The 23,913-nt window shown below is 49.2% G+C and overlaps 1 protein-coding gene across 1 annotated transcript in view; it reads left to right on the forward strand.

Annotated features, from left to right (window-relative positions):
• Nucleotides 1-23,913, forward strand: part of PLB1 (phospholipase B1) — a 150,099-nt gene that overhangs the window by 112,227 nt on the left and 13,959 nt on the right. The window contains exons 43-53 of the mRNA XM_021924506.2: nt 483-554; nt 7,968-8,033; nt 11,985-12,045; nt 12,594-12,652; nt 14,521-14,588; nt 14,857-14,900; nt 15,126-15,225; nt 19,278-19,329; nt 20,636-20,716; nt 22,759-22,824; nt 23,285-23,376. Of these exons, the coding sequence (XP_021780198.2) occupies nt 483-554; nt 7,968-8,033; nt 11,985-12,045; nt 12,594-12,652; nt 14,521-14,588; nt 14,857-14,900; nt 15,126-15,225; nt 19,278-19,329; nt 20,636-20,716; nt 22,759-22,824; nt 23,285-23,376 (761 nt within the window). The remainder of the gene's footprint in view (nt 1-482; nt 555-7,967; nt 8,034-11,984; nt 12,046-12,593; nt 12,653-14,520; nt 14,589-14,856; nt 14,901-15,125; nt 15,226-19,277; nt 19,330-20,635; nt 20,717-22,758; nt 22,825-23,284; nt 23,377-23,913) is intronic.

The raw sequence follows: 23,913 nt of genomic DNA on the forward strand, positions 1-23,913 counted from the left end.
GAATGGAGCCTTGCAAGTGAGGCTGAGGGGGCAGTGGCTGGCACATCTGTAGACGTCTATGCAGTTGGAAATGTGGAGTCCTTAAGAGCCTGCTCGGCCTGAGCTCGGCTGCACCCTCTCCTCAGAGCTTTGAACTCTGAGGAGGGACCTCTCTACAGAAACGCAAGCCAAAAACCCCACATTCATTCAACTTTGCCTGTGTGCCAGCCACCATGTCAGGCAGTTTAAGCCATGTTATCTCATTTACGGCTCTCCACATCCCTGCTAGAGAAGCATGACGAGTCCCCGAGGAAGCTACTCCCAGAGAAGCAAAGCGACTGGCCCAAAACCCCATGGCTGGCAACTGGCAGAGCCAGAAGCGGGAGCCAAGCCCCCCTGAAATTGAGTTCTGAGCTTTCCCCACTGCAGGATGCTGCCAGGGAATGTTCACTTCCATGGAAACAAACTACTACACCCGTGTCTCCCTTTTCTTCCCTGATCAGCTTGAACCACTTGGAAGCAAAACAGAGACCCTGGACCTGAGAGCAGAGATCCCCATCACCTGCCCCACTCAGGTAAGAGGGGAGGACCTGCCTGGCTCCTCTCCACAAACCAGGACACACAGTTCGCCCTACCCACTTCATCTTCCACCCCAGCTTCCTCAGCACCCATCTCGCCCCCTTACTGAGGCCTGAGAGATTTGGAGGATGGAGGGGAGTCCATGAGAATGGACAGGGGAGGCGAGAGGGGAGACAAGAGTGCAGCCGCCATTGGGAATAGGAGACACAGCAGGGAGAGGAGGACCAGGCCCCAGCAGAAGGAGGGGATCCTGGTGAGAAAAGTGGGCTCTTGAGAGAGGCCATCGGGATGCCAGGAAAATGGCTGGAAGGCTTCTTTTAGCAGCGGTGTTTGGGGCAGATGAAAAAGTCTGACTACAGGCTAGAGGGCCCAGGCAGGACCCCGGCAGGCTCAGGAGCTGTGGCTGGAGACAGGAGAGCCTGGATTAGGGAGATTCCACAAGGAAAGGATCACAGAGGAGAGCAGCAAAGGGCAGAGCCCAGAGCTGTATGGAGGAGGGACGAGGATGGACCTACAAGGACACGGCAGCTACAGCCTCCTTTTAAGGAGGAATCTGTAAGTGGTTGTTCAGCTTGACTTCAGGCCTAGGGTGGGGCAGGTTCTCAGCCACATTGTCTTCAGCTCCTGTTTCTAGGCCCTGTCTTATGGCTTTTTAACCAAATAAGGCCAAGACCAGAGAGCCCTCAGCAGCAATAAAAGCAGAAAGCCTGACCCAATCTGGGAAGCTGGGTTTCCCTCCTAGGTCGGCCACACCACCCTCTCCCACCCTCCCTGCTGGGGAATGGACCTGCAGCTCCCCCGTGTGTCTGCTGGGAATCCTGAGAGAGTGGGCACCCCTGTTCACTGCCTGCTCCCTGTCTGCTGCCTGCCCTACCCTAGTCTTGGGCTCAGGCTCAGTCTCGTGTGCCATCAGGAGAGCAAGCATGGCAGGAAGAAGGGATGGGAAGTGAAGATAGTCATAGCAGAGGGCTCAGTTGCTGGGTCTTGTACTTGGAGCTAAGGAGATTGTCAGATTGTGCAACAACTAGTGCAACACAGATGCCTCTAGTCCAGGTGGTCAGATGCTGGCCAAAGGCCTGGAGCAAAACCTTAGAGGCCCCTACTGTGCCAGGTGTAAACTCTTTAACTGTTTTCCTAAGAATGCCTGGGGGCTCTAGGGGAGAAGCCAGGGAACGTGGGTAGTGGGGGCATTTGGGGACTCAGAAATAGCCACAATAAGCCATACTGTAGGTATTTCAATATTTTACCAACCCTGTAGCCATACTGAATATCAGCCATGGAGCGCCCTTTCCAAACTGTCCCCTCCCCTTCCATTACATAACAAAAGCAGCCATCATTTGCTCTTTCTTTCAACAAATGTGTATTGAGCACTGAGTTGGAGCCTAAGCCCTGGGTCAGGGAGAGCCCTGTCACTGTGGGCTTCAAGGCAACCGCTTCCAGGCTCTGCCCCAGATCAGGCAGAGACCCCCAAAAGGAGGCTGCTCCACCCAGCAGCATCTTAAGCACAGTGGGCTCAGCGCCTCCCTTCTAGACAGAGCCTGATGGAGCCACTGCACTGATTTGCAGAGGTGAGCCTCGTGGAACCAGTAGAAGCCCAGCCCGGGTGAAGGTGTTGCTAAGCAACCTTGGAGCTCGTTCTGAAAGGGTCCATCTGTTGGCCAGCCCAACTTCACTGCGTTCTGAGCATTCTGCATTCCTCGGGTCCCATCTGCTCCCTCCCATGTGCCTTGGAGTGATATAAAAGTCCACCAGCATCTCAGTGTGAGCTGACAGGGGCCAGGCAACACATATTTTTGTCCTAGATGTGTCTAAACATAGAGGCAACAGGCGACAGGCAGGACGCAGTGGGGGGCGGGAGGCAGGAGGCCGAGATGGCTGTGAGCATGAGCTTTCTCAGCCTCCTCCCATCCTCAGTCTAACTGCTCATACATTCTGTGAGCCAGGTAGGGTGACTTAACAGCATACCGTGGATTTCTGTTGTACTTTCAAGTTGGACAGTCCTTTTACAGCCAACTTTTGACTAGCCATTCTGTGGACTGAGCCTATACTCTGCCTTAATGGGCTTTCTGCCCAGTCCTTTCCTAACCCCAGGGCAGCTGGCTGAATGCCTGGTCCTTTTTTTAGCTTTCATTCTTCTTGACCTCTCTGAAGCCCTTGTCAAAGGTCACCACCTCCCCCTTGAAATTCACTCCTTCCTGGGTTTGTGGACACTAAATCGCCTTTATTTTTCTGGTCTTCTGCTTGCTGCCTTTAATGACCCTCCTCATCCCTTTCCCCAGTCTTGAAAATGTAGATATTCTCCAATTTTCATGTCTCCATTCTGTTTTCTTTCCTTTTTCACTCGCTTTTTGAGACAGGGTCTTGCTCAGTCTCCCAGGCTGGAAGTGAGTGGAGCAATCACAGCTCACTGCAGCCTTGAACTCCTGGGCTCAAGCCATCCTCCCACCTCAGTCTCCTGAGTAGCTGGTACTGCAGGCATGCACCACCATGCCCAGCTAATTTGGGTTTGTTTGTTTGTTTGTTTTGGTAGAGATGGGGTCTTGCCGTGTTGCTCAGGCTGGTTTTGAACTCTGGACTCAGTGATCCACCAGCCTCAGCCTTCCAAAGAGCTGGGATTACGGGTGTGAGCTGCTGCGCCTGGCCTCTGTTTTCTTTTCTCTGTCTCCACATCCTCTCACTCTGAGACTTATCCATTTCCAGGATTTCCTGTGAAATTTCTTTGTGCTGGATTCGTCAGTCTCTCAATCTGTGTCTTCATTTCTTCTTTCCCGAACTCCAATCCTCTATTTCCGACCTTTAAAATACATTTCTCCTTGGATGCTCTATATGGTATAAGGCTACCCAAAAGGCAGATTAATGTATGATCGAGCAGGAGGGGGGCTGAAATAAGTTCATGTATTACACCCTGTCTTTTCTCGTAAGAAAAAGCAGAAGTCTGTCAAATTCCCTTAGTTTTCTGTCTAGCAGTGTTTTTATATTGAATTACATAGGTGACATCGTTATCTTTTTGATGCTCAGAGCTTCTAAATCTAATCCTGCCATGACCCCACCACCATCTCAAGCTTCACATTCATTCAAAAAATAATTTTCTGAGCAAGGAGTGTCTAAATGGGAACTAATTCTTTGTCTTCCCAAACTCTCTGCTTCTTAGGAGTTCTCTATTTCTGTCAGTGTCATTGGAGTTTTCAAGTTCTGCCGGCATGAAATGTCAGGGACCCTATCTAATAGGATTCCTACCAGTCCTCCAGAATCTAATAGAATTCTTCCCACCTGTCCCTCTTCCCATTCCCACTGCCACTGCAGGGGCTCAGATCCTCATCACTTTGTACGTTAAAGGCTACCTAGTCCCACCTTCCCACCATGAAACAATAGACTTACGTAATCTTAGGTTCTCAGTGGGGAGGGCCTTAGACTTCTGTGGATGCAATCTCTCAGAGAATAATGGAATTCTTCTACCACATCCCTCCCAAGACACCCTATGGCCTCTGCTTAAATGTTCACAGTTTTTAAAAAATTTATTTTAAATTCCAGGATACATGTGCAGAAGGTGCAGGTTTGTTACAGAGGTATACATGTGCCATGGTGGTTTGCTGTACATATCACCTGTCATCTAGATTTTAAGCTGTGCATGCATTAAGTATTTGTCCTAATGTTCTCCATCCCCAAATGTTCACACTTTCTTAAGGTGAGCTTTCAAACCACCTGAAATCAGTGTAGGTAGGAACCAGCACTTTTTTTTTTTTTTAATTAATAGTGATGGGGTCTCATTCTATTGCCCAGGCTGGTCTCAAACTCCTGAGCTCAAGCAATCTTCCCACATTGGCCTCCCAAAGTGCTGGGATTACAGGTGTGAACCACCACACCCGGTGCTAGCACTTTTTGAATGGAATGCGATAGAAAACCTCATAGGACATCCCATGAAATACCATTATGTCCTCCTGCCTCTGACTGCCACCACCCAGCTGAGAGTCTTCTCAGTTCCAACCACTCATTGCACACATGGCTGCCAACCCCTGCCTCATATGGGTATTTCTCCTTGGGATGTGGCCCCCTGTAAGGTGGCGACTGTACGTCTGGTTTCATCCAACCAGCACAGAAGAGAAGAAAATCACGCCTCCTTCCCTGTGGAATGTTACACCTAGTAATGCAGCCAGGATGTTAATGGCCTTGTCCCGCAGCCACTGACTCACGTTGCTGACTCACATCAGGAGGCTGTCTGGGCTCTGCCTCCCCAGGCAGCCCACACCATCTTTGCATGGCTGGAACTACTAGACCGGTTCCTTGCGCTACCGTTCAGTTGGCCCCCCTTTTACTCACGGGGGCTCCAAACCTAGCCTTCAAGAGCCAGTCAGGCTCCATCGAACCTGTCTTTCACGTCATCTGCTTGGCTCCAGGCCTTTAAACCACTCTGACTCATGCATGTACCAAGTGGTCAATGGTCAATAAACTCAACTAAAAACAAGCCCAATAAAACCCAATAAAAACCCATTAGACAGGGACATAGGAGTTGGGAAAAAAAGAAAAGAAGGGGAGTGGGAGAAAGCCCTGAGGCACCCGCCACAACCCTAGGCTGTTTCTGTCCTTGCCACGGCCTCAGTCTGTAACACATTCCAGTGTCTCCGTGACCTCTGGCCCTCTAGCTCTGCCTCCTTTTCCCCAACCTGTAGATCTTGTGATCAAACAGATTCAGTGAAACACGTTCTCCAGTTGCACTCGCGGCACTTCCAAAAACCTCAGCTTTGTCTTTCCCTCAGTGCCTCCCATGCTGGTCACGGTAGGACTGGCTCCAGCCGCTGGACTCTCTAAGCCCAGTCTGGGCTCCTTTGAAGTGCAGGGAGAATGCCACTGAGTCTTGTCTCCGAGGACCCTACATCTCCAGATCTTGCCCCAGTTCCTCAGCAGGTGCTGCCCTGACTGGCCACGCCGTTCTCTGATGCTTCACTGCCTCAGCTTCTCAAGTCTGTCTCCCCACCTGAGCCAGTTGTCTCTTTCTCTCCTCCCCTCGTCCTGGCACCTAGAAACGCTCTAACGCTTCGGCTGCTCAACCAGCGTGGGTCAGTTAGTTATAGAATGCTCCCACATCACCCTCTCTGTTGGCGAATGCTGAGGGAATGCTTACTGTTAACCCGAGACAAGCCCAAGTAGCTACATGGACCTGCCACCATAAGCCCTCTTCTGTCTTATGCTGTTGTAGATGGTCCAGGGCTCACTTCTCCCACTTGGCCCTGAGTACCTCTCCTTGAAAGGATGTCAGGGGCCGGGCACGGTGGCTCATGTCTGTAATTCCAGCACTTTGGGAGGCTGAGGCAGGTGGATCACGAGATCAGGAGATCAAGACCATCCTGACTAACACGGTGAAACCCCTGTCTCTACTAAAAATACAAAAAATAAAAAATAATAATAATAATAGCTGGGTGTGGTGGCAGGCGCCTATAGTCCCAGCTACTCGGGAGGCTGAGGCAGGAGAATGGTGTGAACCCAGGACGCAGAGATCGCGCCACTGCACTCCAGCCTGGGAGACAGAGCAAGACTCTGTCTCAAAAAAAAAAAAGAAGAAAGAAAGAAAGGATATCCGTTACCAGCCCCTGCTTCAGACAGGAATGCTGAGACCAGAGGAAAGGGAAGACTTGTCGGGTGCCTCAGGGAACCAGGATCTGAGCTGGGGCCTGAGAGGTCTGTGTGGGTGGACTCTGTCCTCCCAGTCTCTTCCTTTCCCGCTGTCTGACCAACAGGGTTTTTGTTGACCTGACCTCCAGTGTGAGGAATGGAACCAGGCAAGAGGCCGGTCCGGTCAGCTCTGGCACAAGTTGGGCATTCATCACTTGTTCCCTAACCTGGAAGCAGTCCCTTCCTCACTCAGGCTCAGCTTCTGCTCATCTGTAAAGTGGGGCATTTGGGGGGTGCAAAGTCAGTCACCTACAATGCCAGGCAAGAACATGGTTGTGTACATGTGGTCAGGTATGAGACAAGATCACTTTTCCAACATTCTGGTTTTCCCTTTCCTTTTTTTTTGAAACAGAGTCTTGCTCTGTCACCCAGGCTGGAGTGCACTGGTACGATATCAGCTTACTCCAACCCCTGCCTCCCAGGTTCAAATAATTCTCGTGCCTCAACCTCTCAAGTAGCTGGGATTACAGGTGTGTACCACCACACCTAGCTAATTTTTTTTTTTTTTTTGTATTTTTAGTAGAGACAGGGTCCATGTTGTCCAGCCTGGTCTCGAACTTCTGGCCTCATGTGATCAACCCCTCATTGGCCTCCCAAAGTGCTGGGGTTACAGGTGTGAGCCACTGCACCCAGTCTTTTTTTTTTTTTAATTGAAACAGAATCTCACTCTGTTGCCCAGGCTGGAGTACACCGACACAATTATAGCTCACTGTAACCACAAACTCCTGGGTTCAAGCAATCCTTCTGCCTCAGCCTCTTGAGTAGTAGGACTACAGGCACATGCCACCATGTTGAGCTAATTTATTTTTGTAATTTGTTGTAGAGATGGGGTCTTGCTGTGTTTCCCAAGCTGGTATTAAACTCTTGGCCCTAAGCAATCCTCCTACCCTGGCCTCCCAAAACGCTGGGAATACAGGCATGAGCCACTGCGTCAGCCTGGTTTTTTCTGCTTGTTCCCATTTTATTCCCAAATTTTCAGACCATGGGCTTACTACTTCACTGAGCACATTTTGTGGGAGTACACAGCCTGGGCCCAGTTGGTGTTTCCTGATCTCAGTCTTATCAACTTGATCTTGCTTCCCTGTCATTTTTACGTTTTCTCATTAGCTTTCTCCCCATTTCTCCTTTGTCTGCTTCCTTCTTCCTTCTTTAATTAACCCCTTACCTGCAACTGGGTGGACTTGGGTTCTTGACTGGGCTTGTGTGAAAACTGATTGTGAAACAGATAGGTAAGTAGAGAATGAGGAGGATGTTTTACAAGAAAAAAAAATGACTAAGATACAGGAACCCAACCTAAAGAGGATAAGACATATAGTTCAAAGGAGGCAGAAAGAAAAAAACATAACAGATATTCAAATATATTGATAATCATAATACTTTCTGGAAGAGAAAAAAAAATGCTGAAACATGAATCCCTTGCTAGAGAAATGACAACGCCAAGAAAATAGATAGGTCTGAGGATTAGGGAGCTGTTCAGTTGCTAGGAGGGGCACAGAAGTGCAGACCCCAGACTGCAATGGGTATGAAACCCTCTGCGGGCCTTGTGTTGTCCATCCCTTGCCAGAGCTGTTATGTAAAACCCTCTGGAAAATGAATGAAATTATGTTTATATAGTTCTTTCTATATAAGTGCAGAAGAATCATGTTAAATAAATCTACAGGGCAGGATTGTTAGTTTTTCTCCTTCGCAAGCAAACTTCAGTGCTGTCAGATAACCTCTCCATGTGGTTTCTTTTCTCTTAGAATGAGCCCTTCCTGAGAACCCCTCGGAACAGTAACTACACATACCCCACCAAGCCAGCCACTGAGGTAACCCCTGACTCACCTCTGCGTCTCTCAGACAAACCATTTCCACCTGCCAGGGGCTCGGGTGTGGTGCAGGCTTCAGAGCGTTCACTGAAGCAGAAATGTGCTTCGTACGTACTGGGGATTGGAATGTACAGAAAAGGTTCCCGAACCACGAAGCCCCAGGATTGCCCTAACATGTTCTCAAGTTGCTTACCTGACGTCAGCCCCCAAGCAGAGGAAGTGCCTGTGGATTGATTTTCTTTGACCTTGGCAATCCTGGGCTCACAGACATGGTGACTGCTTAAGCAGCTCAGCCTCTCAAGAGGGAGAGGCTGCGGGTGTGATGTGGCGTTGACTTCTCAGAAGGTGGAAGCTGAGTGGGAGGGAACTGCAATTTCAGGGGTGGGGCCCAAAAGGAAGTGGAGGCATGTTCATGTTCATGTTCATGTTCCCGTGGGCCCCTAGGCCTTGTTTGGTTCAAGTCAGTCATTCTAGTGCTAAGGATTCAGAGCCCATGGTTAATTCCATTGGATGGACCGTGTCTGTGAGCCTAGGACGGCCACCGCAAAGATGGCCTGGAGGACCCTGGACTACACCATGACTGGCAGTCAGGCCTGGTCCAGATCAGGTCTGTTGGTCATCAGGATGGGGTTCGACCAGCAGTTTCGGTTTCACACCTATATTATATCCAGTCTCATGCTGGGGGCTAGAAGGCATGCAGAGAAGTATCGAACATGGTCCAGACCAGGAGAAGTGAGAGCCCAGTAGAGTTTCACAATTATTGAGCACATACTATGTGCCAGACACTATTCCAGGAAGACAGAAGTGTCAACCAGACAGGTGGATCCCGGCCCTCACGTAACTTACAATCTACAGAGAAAGGCATCTTATGTACATGGCTAGGTATGGTCATTTCAGATAGTGATGACAGCTCTGAGGAGGGTGATGGGGCTGGGGCAAGGGAGGCACATTCAGGTGCACCGTGCAGGCCTGGCCTCTCTGAGGGGAGATTTAAACTGAGACGTGCATAATGAAGAGATACTTGCTACACAGAGAGCCAGAAACACAGTCCCAGGCAGAAGGACCATGGACCACACAGGCTTAGAAGTGGGACTGTGTTGGGTGTATTTGGGGAAGAGAGAGGTGGTCAGAGTGACTGGGGGCATGAGAATGAGGTGGAGAGTGGGGAAAATGAGATCAGGAGTGCCAAGGAGCCAGATCACACAAAGCCTGAATTCCTGAGTAAAAACGTTGGATTTCAAGTGAAGAAAGGTGGGAAGCCATTGGCGGTCTCAGGAGAGAGTGGCATGATCTGGTTCATGTCTTTCAAAGATCTCCCTGACTGTATCTGTAGAATGGATTGGGCATCCGCAGGAGTGATTGGGGAAAGACATTTTATAAGCCAGCTGAAGAAACTAACCGATATGAAATGGTTAAGAACTGTTGGATGCTAAGCTCTGCGGTACAAGCAATACCAGATTGCTGGCTGCAGGTTATGCTGTGTCCAGCCTCTCTGAATTTTCTCAGGCTCACGTTAGCCTAGTGGAGGCTTGTCCTCATTGAACCAGTGACCAAATTCCATGAGAATTGAAATGTCAGCTGCATCTTGTGAATCAGGCATTTCTTTATTGATTCAACATTTACCTGTTGGATGCCTACGTGGAGTGGGCACTATGCTAAATGCTGGGTAGACAATGGTGAGCTGAATGGGTCTGGATCTGCCCTCTTGGTTCTTCAGTCTCATGTGTCTTTGCTTTTGCTGCTGGAAAAGCTAAAAATCTCAGAGCCAGAAGGGCGTGTGTTAACAGCTTTCTACTCAAAGCAGCCACAGAAACAAAATTCTGTCATCTGAGGTAACATGGGTGAGCCTAGAGGATATAACGTTCAGTGAAATAAGTCAGCACAGAAAGACAAATACTACATATTCTCACCATATGCGGAAGCTAAAGAAGTTGACTTCACAGAAGTAGAGTATAAATAGCGGTTATTAGAGGCTGGGAAGGGTGGATGGTGGTTGCAGAGTAGGGACAGCAGAAATTGATTAACAGAAAATTATAGCTAGATAGGAAGGATAATTTCTAGTGTTCTATGGCACAGTAGGGTGACTATAGTTAACAGTTTACCATATATTTTCTTTTTTTTTTTTTTTTTTTTTTTTTTTGAGATGGATTCTGGCTCTGCCGCCCAGTCTGGAGTGCAGAGGCCGGATCTCAGCTCACTGCAAGCTCCGCCTCCCGGGTTTACGCCATTCTCCTGCCTCAGCCTCCCGAGTAGCTGGGACTACAGGCGCCCGCCACCTCGCCCGGCTAGTTTTTTGTATTTTTTAGTAGAGACGGGGTTTCACCGTGTTAGCCAGGATGGTCTCGATCTCCTGACCTCGTGATCCGCCCGTCTCGGCCTCCCAAAGTGCTGGGATTACAGGCTTGAGCCACCGCGCCCGGCCTACCATATATTTTCAAATAGCTAAAACAGCAGATTTTGAATGTTCCCAACACAAAGAAACGATAAATATTTGAAGTGAGGGATATGCTAATAACCCTGATTTGATCACTGCACATTGTAGAGATGTATCAAAATATCATACTATGCCTCATAAATATGTCCACTTATATGTCAATTAAAAATAATAAAAGCAAAACTGATAAAGTAGGCACAAAGAGGCTTTACCTGATAGCTTGTTAGAAATGCAGAGTCCTGCGTACCACCCCAGACCTGCTGAATCAGAATCTGCAGCTTAAGATCTTCAGGGGATTTGGATGCACTGATTTTGGATGTGGTGCATGGTTCTTCCCTTGTGACAGACAAGCACGTTTAAATTCCAGCCAGGGTCTGTTCATCTACACGGAATACGCTTATCTCTGGTTCACCAACTATCTGAGCTATATCTCATGTGCTGATGGCTGAATAACTGTTTACGTTGCATTTTCTCTGAGTATTTGTCATCTGCACACAAGCATGTTCTTGATTTCATTAAACCTTTCAACAGAAGAAATCCATCAGTATGATGAATTGAGCAGTCCCTTGGAAAAAACTAAATTCCATTGGACTAAGCAAATAATATTTAAAAGTTCCATTTTTGCTCCCTCATGATAGGAATATTTCAACAAGGCTTGTCTTCATCATCTGATTGAAGAGATGGATAAGCTTTCATAGTGTCTGACAGTCAGACTCCTGGACAATCAGTCAACCTGGTCAAGCCCTACTCCGCACTCAGCATGCATATATTTGGGACTTTGGGAAGATATTCAATTTGCCCCCAGATTTTTGGTACTAATCATTTCTGTGCCCTCTGCTTCCCTTCCCACTCCTTCCCCCAGCACCTGGAAAATATGCTCTGTGTTAGAGATAAAGAAAATTTACTAAAAGCATCCAGGGTTGCTTGCATTAATTAACAAACATAAAAGGAATAAGGCTGTTAAGTTAAATATGTAAAAAGACATACAGGTATCCAGAAAAGATAGGCAGAAACTAGGAGCCTTACAATTGTAAAATATTTTGTGTTACTATTCTAAAAATCTTTTAATTATTGTTTAGGTTCTAGCATTATAATTAGTGTCAATTAGCTTAATTTTATAAAACACACATACCTGTAATCTCATGTTAGGCATCCAAATGCTGTGTTCCTTTGGGAGACTCACCTGTATATGACTTCATGGTTTTCTTCCCTGCTTTGGGGCAGCCACTGGCTCCATTCAAAGCGTAGACATATTGGCATAAGAAAGGTTGTGTGTGGGTGCACATGGGGGGACATGCACTATGGGTTGTGCATAGGGGTAGCTAGACACACCCATTTCTTCCCCTAATTTCCCTGCTAGCCCATCTATAGCTCACAGTTCTTTCCCTTACATGATCCTGTATGGTGACTCGTTTCTAGCCTGCATCAAAAATCCCTTAGCTGGTTCTTCTTGGGCTGAAGTTTATCTCCCTGCACAATGAGTGTCGGGCACTGAATCTTTTCTCCTGTTGGTTTAGAACTGGGGCAGTGACTTCGTGTGTACAGAGTGGAAGGCTTCCAATAGTGTTCCAACCTCTGGTGAGTGAAAATATCATCCCCTTCAATTAAGGGCCTTGCCAAACACCAGGTTGGGGGAGACCTTACAAATATACCCTGGAGCTTTAAGCAGGACTTGCTAATTCCCATGCGGTGCAGACCTAGATCCCACCCTGCAGCCACAGCTGGGCTTCCAGTTGGAGGTGCACAGACCTCTCCACTGAATGCTACTTCTTGTCTCCTTATAGTCCCAGTGGCGGTCCCTTAGGCCTCCCTGCCCAGTGAGGCAGATAGAGTCAGGGATTGGGGTTCAACCTGCCTGTGCTACATGACCCCACAGCTGGAACTTTCCTGGACCACCCCAGTGTGAATCAGGCTCTTCTGAGGATGGACAATAGCCATGAAGCCCATTCCCTTCAGTGCCTTGGTTGCTCTGAATGAATGGAAGGGGCAAAACTGCTAAAGCCTTAAGCTGAAAATAAGTACAATGGGGAGCAGTGGGACAGAGTTATAGACTTCTGGTAAAATGTGTACTTTAAAAGGTAGACACCCCCAGCCCCCACAACCACCTCTCTGCTTGTCTCCCCTAGTCCACCAGCTCCAACCAGCAGACATCAAAGTGGTGGCCGCCCTGGGTGACTCTCTGACTGTGAGTAGTGAGCCGTGAACCAGGATGGGCAGCTCAGAGTCCAGCCAGGCCTCGTGCAAAATCTGTTCTTCCCCAGCATTGGCTCCACATTCAGTGCTGAGCCCCTGTTACTGAGGGCCTACCTGTGTCAGACACTGAAACACAGCCAGGCGATATAGAATGCCCTGTCTCGCCACCTTCCCAGTTCTGCTCAAAGCCCCCTCCTCCACGAGGCCTCCTCTCAATTCCCAGGGAGAAGCAATCCCAGCCTTCCCCGCTGTTCGCAGGCACAGGCGTTTTGTTGGTATGTGATGGCACTCATCCAAGTCGGCCTGCCTTTATCAAGGGACTCATCTCCATCTACCCAGACTCAGAGCGGCAGATCTTACACACACACACACTGCCCCATGCTCCCTACTCCATTTAAGGACATGTGCTTTGGGGCAGAGGGAGCCCAGTTCCTCGCACATAGCACAGTCTTGCTAAGTGAATTGTGTTCCCTGATTACTTAGCCATTGCTGTGTACAACAATACTCTATTAGCAATTCTAAGGGAAATAAGGTATGAAACAGTCATATCCCCCCAGCAACCTGTCTGGCTAGAAAAACAAGAACCATACACGGAAAGAAATGCATAATCACCTAGATGACATATAGGACTTGGATGTTTTTATTTTTTAACTAAGTTCAGGGGTCCATGTGCAGGTTTGTTACACAGGTAAACTTGTGGCATGAGGTTTGTTGCAAAGATTATTTCATCACCCAGGTATTAAGCCTAGTACCCCTGAGTTATTTTTCCTGATCCTCTCCCTCCTCCCATCCTCCACTGTCTGATAGGCCCCGGCAGGCATTGTTCCCCTCCACAGGGGACTTTTAAAATAGGGTATTTATTTCGGTAGAAACAAACACCAGCTCCACATGTGTGGCGGTGTTTCCATTTTGGCGTGAACATGGAAAAAGATGTGGAAAGGCACATACGAGTCTGTTTACCACTAATGAGCTCTGGTGGTATTTGCATGTGGGTAAGGGGTGAGGAGGGAGTGTGGAATCTGTGGCAAGAGGCAGGATTCTTAAGGTAGGGGTAGATCATTCATTTGTTTAAATCTTTGTATCATTTAACATATGTTACTTTTGTAAATTTCAAGGGTTTTTTTTGTTTTTTGTTTTTTGTTTTAAGGCAGAGCATTTAGAGAAAGCTTTATAGAGGAGATAGGAACTGATGAGGGTCTCAGAGAATGAATTTGGAAATGTAAGGTGCTGGAAAGGAGGGAGTTCAGCATTCCAGGAGGGGATGGGAGTGGGTGGTAATGGGGTAGACCAGCTCAGGGCCCTCAGGCTTCCAAAATAATGGCAGGTAATTAGTTTAGGCCTGAAGGTTTGTGTGGACTGGGAAGGAGGGAGCAAACAAGGGGAAGGAAAGTAGAAACCAGATTATGGTGACCTCAGAAGATTGGTGAAGGGATTTGGCTTTGATCTTGAAGGTAAGGGAGACTCATTGAAGAGTCAGGACTGGGGTTGGGGAACATGAAGAAAGAGGCATGTTCAGGAGGAACAGAAACTGGAGTCAGTTTGCTCAGGCAGGAGGCCAGGGTGTTGCCCGTGGCAAGGAGGTGAGAGTCTCAATTAGGAACATGGCAAAGGGAACAAAAAGAAAGGGGCAGGTGCTAGGGAGGGTGGGAAGGCGGAACCAACAGGACTCGGTTACTGGTTGTAGGTAGAGTACTGGGGAGAAGAATGTATCAAGACCACTCCAAGTTTAAGGTGGCCTGGAGAAAAGCCGGTACTATTTTTAGAAAAGGCAAATCCAGGTCCCAGCTGCTACTCCAGGGCCAGAGGAGGCTCTTCCAGTGCCCTCAGCCCAGCCCTGAAATTTCTTTTTGCTTTTTATAGACAGCAGTGGGAGCTCGACCAAACAACTCCAGTGACCTACCCACATCTTGGAGGGGTCTTTCTTGGAGGTGAGAATGTTCTTGACACATGCTCTATTGATGATGCTCGCTCAAAGAGGCGTGAGTAGTGTTTCCCCTGTCACCCCTCCAGGATGCAGTTGGGTCCCCAGGGCCCAGCGTGAGACAGGAGAGTCGGTGGTGCTTGCGTTACCCCTGAGGGTGATGGGAGAGATGCCCCAGGGGCAGAATCTCTGGTTCTGGTTCTGACTTATGCATATGTTGACACACGGAGCAGCATGTTGGCGTGATTTTAATAAATATGCTTTCTCCTCCCCAGCATCGGAGGGGATGGGAACTTGGAGACTCACACCACACTGCCCAGTAAGTAGCAGCCTGGAGAGGCACCATCACTGTGGCCATCCTCCCTGGGGCCAGGGCCTTCCTGCTAGAGGAGGGGAAGAGGAGGTTATCTGCAATGAGGGAAGTCAGCCAGCCCTGAAAATCCCCAGAACTCTTGTGTCCCACCCGTGTGTCCCCACCCTGCATGCTCATCTCAGTTACTGTGAGGGTCCTGCAGGCTCTCACCTGTGCTCTCCTCCTCTAAAGACATTCTGAAGAAGTTCAACCCTTACCTTCTTGGCTTCTCTACCGGCACCTTGGAGGGGACAGCAGGACTAAATGTGGCAGCAGAAGGGGCCAGAGCTAGGTGAGTAGATGCCATACAGGAGGGCGAGTGGAAGGCAAGGCTGAGACATCAGGGTGGGAAACCGGAGGAGAGGAGAGGAGGGTGGTATCCAGGAGCCTGGTCCCAGGGGCAGTAGCAGCTGTGCAGGACTTTCCACGTGAATTATCTCCTGAGATCCTCACACCCTTGGACAGGGGCACTGAGGCTTATAAGCTTTCCAGAACCACCAAGATTATCCGGCAAGTTATCAGAGGAGGCAGGATCAGACCATGCCTGAATCAGGAGCCTTTGCTCTGACAGCTGTGCTATTACTGCCTCTCCAGGGCAGCAGGAGGTGCACGTCTACCCTACACTCCTGCACTGTCCCTGCTGGTTCCAGCTCCACCTCCTGCCCAGCAGGTCACACATGCAGGGTGGCTCTCAGCACCTGGAGAACTGAGTGCATGACCCCGGTGATAGCTGCCCTTTCTCTCTCCCCACCTCTCTTCAGTCTTTGGCTCTGAAAAAGCTATATTCTGACACTAGGGAGTTAGGCGTCAGGGCCCCCCAAACAGCATGGTGGCTGTTTGTTTTCACTGGGATTGTTGTTGACAACAACTCAGATAATTAAAGCTGAAATGCCTGACCAGGCTCACTGATTTTCTGCATGGAGCGTGCTGGGTGTATGCTTTGTAGAAGGATCACTATGCTCTGATCACCAGGGAAACGACACTGGCTTGACTCACTCTGTTTACCGGGAATGTTCCTTTCAGAAGTGGTAACGTGGGCCCCATGCTCTGTTTGAGTCTCTAAGCCACAGGAAGCGATGTCAGTTCCTCAACGTCACGAGCAGGAAGAACTTATTTTTCTGCAAAAACTGGGCTTTGTGGGGTCATTATAGCAACATCTAATTACTGTTGTTATGATTGCTATCATTGTTATCATCATTCTATTGTTCTTGTACAGTACAGGCTTCATTTTCCAGGGGTTGATTTCTCACTCTGTTGACAATTAAACCCCTTCTTCCTTCCTCACTTCACTTCTCTTACTGCCTTTTCTCTTTGACTGCTGCTCAGCACCTCTGCCAGATGAAGTCAGTGGCCAGGGAAGTAGTTGAGACATGTGGTTTCTTGTGGGTATCTCTGATGTCTGATGTTAGGGGAAAGGAAAGCAATCCTTTGACTTAAGAAAGGAAGGTTGGATAATTGCTCTATAACTTTCCTTTATCTCTATTCTGTTGTTTATTAGCATAGATACAGATGAGTTCACCTAAAGAGAAACAAACGTGCCACAGCAGAGTACCTAATATCATAGGGTGTGGGGTCAGGTAATTTGTGTCTACATTCCAGCTCCAAGACTTGCTAGCTGTGTGACTTTGGGCAAGTTGCCTAGCATCTCTGAGTCTTAGTTTCTTCAGCAATAAATAGGGATAATAATAGTATTTATCAGTGTTGTCATAAGCATTAAATAAGACATATAATCCATGAAAAGAATGTAGTACAGTATGTAATACCCACCAAAAAAGTAGCACAGTACAAATGTACCAAAAGTTTGCCATTTAATGACCTTTAGTTTCAAAGTTTTTTTAACCTAACTTTCCTTCCATCAATCAATAATAATTCATTCAACACCTGCAAAGGACTCAACCCCAAGGTGGTTACTCAAAGATACAAAGGGCCAGGCATGGTGGCTCACACCTGTAATCCCAGCACATTGGGAGGCTGAGGTGGGTGGATCACCTGAAGTCAGGAGTTCAAGACCAGCTTAGCCAACATAGTGAAAACCTGTCTCTACTAAAATCAAAAATTAGCTGGGTTTGATGGTACACACCTGTAATCCCAGCTACACAGGAGGCTAATGCAGGAGAATCACTTGAACCCAGGAAGTGGAGGCTGCAGTGAGCCAAGATCGTGCCATTGTACTCCAGCCTGGATGACAAGAATGAATCTCCATCTCCAAAAATAAATAAAAGATACAAAGGAAACAAAAGATGAACTCCCTGCCCATGAAGAGCTTGCACTCTAGGTAAGGAGACTAAACAAATGGGAAGTAACTTTCCGCAAAAGAAAATGCTGGGTATGGCAGCAATATAGTGCTTCGTCATGGAGTGCAATTAAGAGAACAGGAGAGCACACAGTGTGAAATGCACTGTCTAAAGACAGATGCAGACCCAGAAGGGACCCCTGAAATCATCCAGTCCAACTTCTTCCTTTAAAAGATGGAAAAAGTCAATTCTAGCAAGATTCTGCCACTTGTACAAGCTCACCCAGCAAGTCAGTAGCAGAGCTGAAAGAACCACTGGTCGCTGGGGTGAAAAAGGAAATGCAGGATGTGTGGATCAGTGAGCCCAGAGAGGAGGCTCAAGGGGAAACAGGACTTGGTCTGGGCCTGAAGGATGGGAAGAAGATGGCTAGGAAGAGGGGAAGAAGCAGTGTTTGTAACTTCCCCTCCTACCCAGGAGGGCTTATTGCCCATGGATTGTCTTAGTCACATCTTCAACCTATTAAAAGGTTAATGGTACTTCTGTGGTCACTTTTGACCAGGAAAATCTGTCTTTATAGCTAGCTTTCTGATGTACTCATCAATAGCAATAATGTATGGGATACAATCCTAGATCTGTAAATTCTCCTTAATGAGAAACAAGGTAGGGATGGTGCCACGTACCTAGCTTACTGGAGACACCCAAAGATTTTCAGTGGCCAACTCACACCAGTTACTGCTTTTATGGCTTCTTCCATGGAAGCTTTCATTGGCTGTATCCCCTTTGCTGACCTAACTTCTCATAGACATTTCTTTAAACACAGCTTTATTGAGGTATAAATGACATGCAATAAACATCACATGTTAAAAGGATACAATTTGGCTGGGTGCAGTGGTTCACGCCTCTAATCCCAGCACTTTGGGAGGCCGAGGTAAGCGGATTGCCCAGGAGTTGGAGACCAGTCTGAGCAACATCCTGAAACCCCGTCTCTACCAAAAATACAAAAAATTAGCCAGGCATGGTGGTATGGGCCTGTAATCCCAGCTACTCAGGAGGCTGAGATGGGAGGATCACTTGAGCTCCAGGGGGTTGAGGCTGCAGTGAGCCATGATCACACCACTACACTCCAGCCTGGGCAACAGAGCAAGACCCTGTCTCAAAAAGGATACAATTTAACATTGTACCTGTGAAGTCATCACCACGATCAAGATGAAAAACGTGTCCATCACCTATGGGATGTTTTCTCAGGCCCCTTGGTAATCTCTCCCTCCTGCTCCTTCCTGTCCCTACCCCCACACCCCAGGCAACCACTAACCTTCTTTCCATCACTATAGATTAGTTTGCATTTTTAAAAATTTTATATAAATGGGATCAAAGAGGATATACTTTTTATCTGACTTATTTAGCAAAATGATTTTGCGATGCATCCATGTTACTGGTATACCAATAGTTCATCCCTTTTTATGGCTGAGTAGTGTTCCATTGGCACTCACATCACTCATCCAGAACACCAAATGGTGTTGATTTATTTATGGTAGACATCAGGGGATGGAGGGAGAACTAATCCTGTCCATCCTGTTTTATTGGAGAGGGGGAAAAAAAAAAAAAAGCAAGGAGATGGGGAATGGTGCAGAAATCTAAGTAACCACAGAGAAGAAAAACAAAAGGATTAAAGGAGCAGAGAGCAGGGCTTAGAAGTAAAGGTTAAAGGAGTCATTAAGCCTGGAAAGGAGAAAACTGAGGGATAATTGAGCGCTGTGACTTTTCTCAAATATACAAAAGGTTATTTTTAAAACAGGCAACTGAAGAAGAAATGAACAGGCTTGGCTTACAAAGAAGGAGCTTGAGGAAAACTCTCTGAGGGGAAGATTGACAGGATCCCAACCCGAGTGGCCGATGACACTATTGGGTGGCAGGGGCTAGATCAGTGTGGCTCCAGGGTCCATGGCATCTCTGTGATTGTTACGCAGCTGAGATTTCTTGAGAATGGAATGAATTGTGTACTGGTAACATCACCGTTCCTGAAACACCTCTCTTCCTAGGCCAAAATCCCACATCTTAAGTCCTCTCTCCTGAACCAGCACTAACGCCGCTCTCTCTTCCTCCTACCTAGGGACATGCCAGCCCAGGCCTGGGACCTGGTAGAGCGAATGAAAAACAGCCCCGTGAGTATAGGCCCCAGGCCACCCCTGAAAGGTGCCCATCTCCTGCTGACTGGGGAGGGGACAGCCACATAAGGGTCCCTCTCACCACAGCACTTCCTGCTCTGGGCTGGCCTCTATAGAGGGCCAAAAGATCCCCGGAGAAGCAGGCCTTACCAAGGAGGCGCCTGCTTTGGCCACACCCCTGGATGTAGGCTCTGGCACCCCCCACCCCAGGGCCAGCTGCAGGAGGGCGAGGTGGAACAGGGAGGTGGCTGAGGTGGTGGCCTTGGCCTCTGACAGCTTCCTACTTTAACCAAGAGGTGGCTTCCCAGAATCTAAATGCAAGGCTCTAAAAATAGGCTTCTCATTTCAATCCCGTTCTCCCTCCTTCCCCTCACCCTGCCCCTCTGAAACTTCTCACTAGCACTTTTTTTTTTTTTTTTTAAATAACTGTTCAGTGTTTATACCTAGGAATTCAGCTTCCAGTGGGATTCCTATTATGGAGGTGGCCAAGTGGAAAGCCAACTGCTTAGAGGGCCTCCCAACCCCAACCCCAGCCCCACTTCTCAGTCCACGCTGGGCTCTTCCTCCAGTCTCCTTTCCCGGACCCTAAGAACTCATCCCAGGGGCAGCTCAGGGCCTTTGCTTCTAGCTGCATCCTTTGCCCGCAGCTCCCTGGAAGGCCTTCATTTGGCGGTGGGGGTGGGGTGGGGGGGGGTGGTAATCTCCTCGGCATTTAATGGGCCACATCCACATTCTACTTCTCCAAGGACACAAGATTTCAAGGGGAAAATAGCCCTTCTCCCTTGTGTAAGCAGACTCCCCCACCCCACCCCCCAAAAAAAATCCTCACTGTGGAGCACCTTATCCCAGCACCAACTGAAGGCTAGGGAACCACACTTTGTTGTTTTTTTTTTTTAAGACGGTCTCGCTCTGTCACCCAGGCTGAGTGCAGTGACACGATCTCAGCTCACTGCAGCATCTGCCTCCCGGGTTCAAGCAATTCTCTTGCCTCAGCCTCCCAAGTAGCTGGGACTACAGGCACCTGCCACAAGGCCCAGCTAATTTTTGTTTTAGTGGAGACGGGGTTTCACCATGTTGGCCAGGCTGGTCTCGAACTCCTGTCCTCTGGTGATCCACCTGCCTCAGCCTCCCAAAGTGCTGGGATTACAGGCGTGAGCCACCACACCTGGCCCACTTTGCTGCTTTGCTCTGTTACAATACAAAGAAGACAAAAGGCAGTTGGAGGGCGGGCGGGCTGGCCCAGTAGCAACATTTGCATGTGCCTCCCACCAAGGTCTAAACTCAAGATCTTCTGTCCCCTCAGGACATCAACCTGGAGAAAGACTGGAAGCTGGTCACACTCTTCATTGGGGGCAACGACTTGTGTCATTACTGTGAGAATCCGGTAGGCCCCCTACCAACCCTGTGAGGACCCGAGAAGGAAGTTGCTGGCTTCTGGCAACATCCTTGCCCATCCACCCCTGGCCCTGCCCCAAGCTCCTTGCTCATGGGAGCCACATTTGCCTGCTGCCCCAGGCCCTCCCTGGTTTACACATGCCGGGTGAGGCCCAGCCTTTTCTACTGCCTGAGTGGCCCCTGGAAGAGCAGATGTATTGGTTCCCCGATTCCGGAAGTAAGATCTAGGTGGATCTACCGCAGGCACTGCTGAGGCGGGGCCTCTGTTATCCACACACATATGACCTCTGATACCAGACAGGGGACTAGCTATCCTCACCCCATCCCTGCCCTGTTTCATTTTGAGGAAAGGCAAAACAGTGTTCTAGATGGGGTTGGATGGCCTATCATGAGTTAACCAAACCTCAGCGGTGGCCCTGGGAGCCCAAACCTGTTCCTGATGTTTCCATGAGGAAATATGTCCAGACTCACAAACTTCTGGAAGTTGTAACTTCCAAAAGTTTTTATTTTGGAATACATCTTGTTCTAAGTTGGGGACATTCTGTATTTTATTTGGCCAGGAAAAGGCAGCTGCCCAGCCTCAGAGGTTGTGGTCGAATGTTTGACAGTCACAGATGGTGGTGGGGGGAAAAGGCATTTATCACTCCTTGTGGCTCACAGAGGCCGACTACCAGAGGCTTGATGAGAAGTGTCCTCCCGCACACAGGAGTTGGTTTTCCAAACCTCTTCCCCTTAGTTCTCTCCCTGAGAGGCAGAAGCAACCCTACCTCGTGGGGATTTAAGTACTGCTGTGTCCTGGCCCCAGGGGAGACCTGAACCCCAGAGCTGCCCGTGGACACTGGCGTAGGGAAATGCCCTCTACTAGCCCCAGAATGTGTGTTCTTCATGGGAACAGTCAGGTTTATACTCCTGAGGGCGTAGTTCAGTTGAAAGGGTTAGGATGCCACCACCAGGATTAACTCAGACTACTCAGACTGTTTTAAAAAGAGGGAAAGGGGGAAGGGCAGAAACTCTGGGAGACATGAGGTCCCCTCTCCTTTATTTTAACTCTTCGGCGTGGACTGTCTATCTTCTTGTTCCTTTCCTCTCCTTCCCAACTCCCAGTACCCCTTCTGGTAGCTGTGGGCAGAAACTCAGCGAGCAGCACTTGTTCTGTGCCCATCAGTGTGCTGGAATTGAGTGCACGATATCTCACCCGGCCTCAGCTCTTTGTCTCCAGGAAAAATAATGGGCTGCCTGAGCTATCCCCTCCTGCCTGAGTGGTGCTGCTTCATGGGTGCCTCAACTCCCACTTCCTGCAGACATGCGTTCTTCCATGAGTATAAGAGCTTCAAGTCACCACCCACACCCCCGCTGGTATCAGCCTGGGACACCTTCTAAGGAGCCCAGAGCCACATCTAAAAATATAGGACCATCTCCCTCTGCTATAAAGCAAACCCCTAAGATTCAGCCTGCAAGGACTTACTGAGCACCTACTATGTACCTCGTATGCATCACCCAGGATGCTATGGGCACACCTCTAAATCAGCCTCCTATTGCGGAGATGGTTCACAGGAAGAGAACCTTACACTGAGTCACAGGGGATAGAAGTTAGGGGAACACAGGAGAGCAAAACATTCCAGGAAGTGGGACCAGCATGGACCAAAAAGCCCAAAGGAAAAAGAAAGTGTGGCTACCTAGGGCACGGCAAGTGGCTGGAGAAGGCTGAGGTCAGGTGACACATGGGACTGCCAAGAGCCAAGGCCGAAAACTGGCAGGACTCAGCACTGGCAGAGCCCACTGTTGGGTCTGAGATTATGTGGAACAGGGTGGGGGGTTGGGATTGTTCATGGCATCGAGTAGGGGACAAGGGATGATTTCTTACAGAGACTCAGTAGCAACAAGGACTGGGCTTCCCAGCCTGACCAGGACCACCAAAGCCCCTCTGTACCCACTCAGTCATTAGCCCAGGCCCCAGAGCCCTCCTATGCTCTTACCATTCTCTGAGAGCGGGCACTAGGGGCTAAAGAGAGTTCCCTTTTTTCCTTACAGGAGGCCCACTTGGCCACGGAGTATGTTCAGCACATCCAACAGGCCCTGGACATCCTCTCTCAGGAGGTAGGAGAGGGGTTGCATGTTCCTGGGTCCTGCCAGCCACCTCCCTGGGCTGCATCCAGGCAGGTTGTGTTCACTGAGATGCTCACTGAGCAGAGACCCGCCATGAGTGGGCACCTGGATGGTAGGGAGGGAGGTGGCTGTCAAGCTCCTCTGCAGGGGAAATCTCACTTGGCCAGAGACAGGCTTGTGTGGCAGCAATGAGCTTGCCTCGGCACCAGTCGGCCCAGGTTTGCACCCAGCACTGTGGCTTCAGGCAAGTGACCGCTCTGTGTCTCAGCTTCTCGATCTATAAAGCGGAGCCACTCAAGAAGATTCAGTGAGATAGTACAAGTCACATCCACCCTCTGGGCCTGTTTCTTCATTGGTAAAATTGGGGGGTGGGAACTGGACTGCAGATGACCCCCAGGTTCCTCCCAGCAGTAGCCAGTGCCTTAACAAAGCCACCCTCCGCTCCCTGCAGCTGCCAAGGACTTTCGTCAACGTGGTGGAGCTCATGGAGCTGGCCAGCCTGTACCAGGGCCAAGGCGGGAAATGTGCCATGCTGCCAGCTCAGTAAGTGGACAGGTCACCATCCCAAGGCAAGGGCACCTGGGGTGAGGAGGGCTTGCAGGCGCCAGAGGAGGAGACCAGTTGAGGCAGAGCCAGGCAGGCCTGCCAGAGGGCAGACGTGGCTCAGGGGCTTGGACAACATCAGGAAGTACCTCTACATTTGTGAATGCCTACTGTATGCAAGACGCTTCATTTCTCTGGAGCCCTGTTTGCTTTTCTGTAGAAGGAGACAGACCAAATGATCCTTAAGGCTCCCTGACATTGTCAGTGATTGCCAGGTCAAACCTCGGCATGTTGCTCCCTGTTGAGCAGCAGCATGGGGCCATGAGCTTTCAAGGCTGCTACCTCCGGCCTCAACTGCTCTGCCATTTAGGAGCCTTGGAACCTTGAACAAACCACATAACCTCTACGAGCCTCTGTGCTCCTCATCTGTAAAGTGGGGGAGATGGCACCTTCCCTGCAAGGTAGATGTGAGGGCAAGAGGAAACAATTAAGATACCCGGCCCACCGAGAGCAGGGTCTTAGGAAATAGCTCTTATT

Source organism: Papio anubis, chromosome 14, assembly GCF_008728515.1.
Source record: "Papio anubis isolate 15944 chromosome 14, Panubis1.0, whole genome shotgun sequence".
Classification (NCBI taxonomy): domain Eukaryota; kingdom Metazoa; phylum Chordata; class Mammalia; order Primates; family Cercopithecidae; genus Papio; species Papio anubis.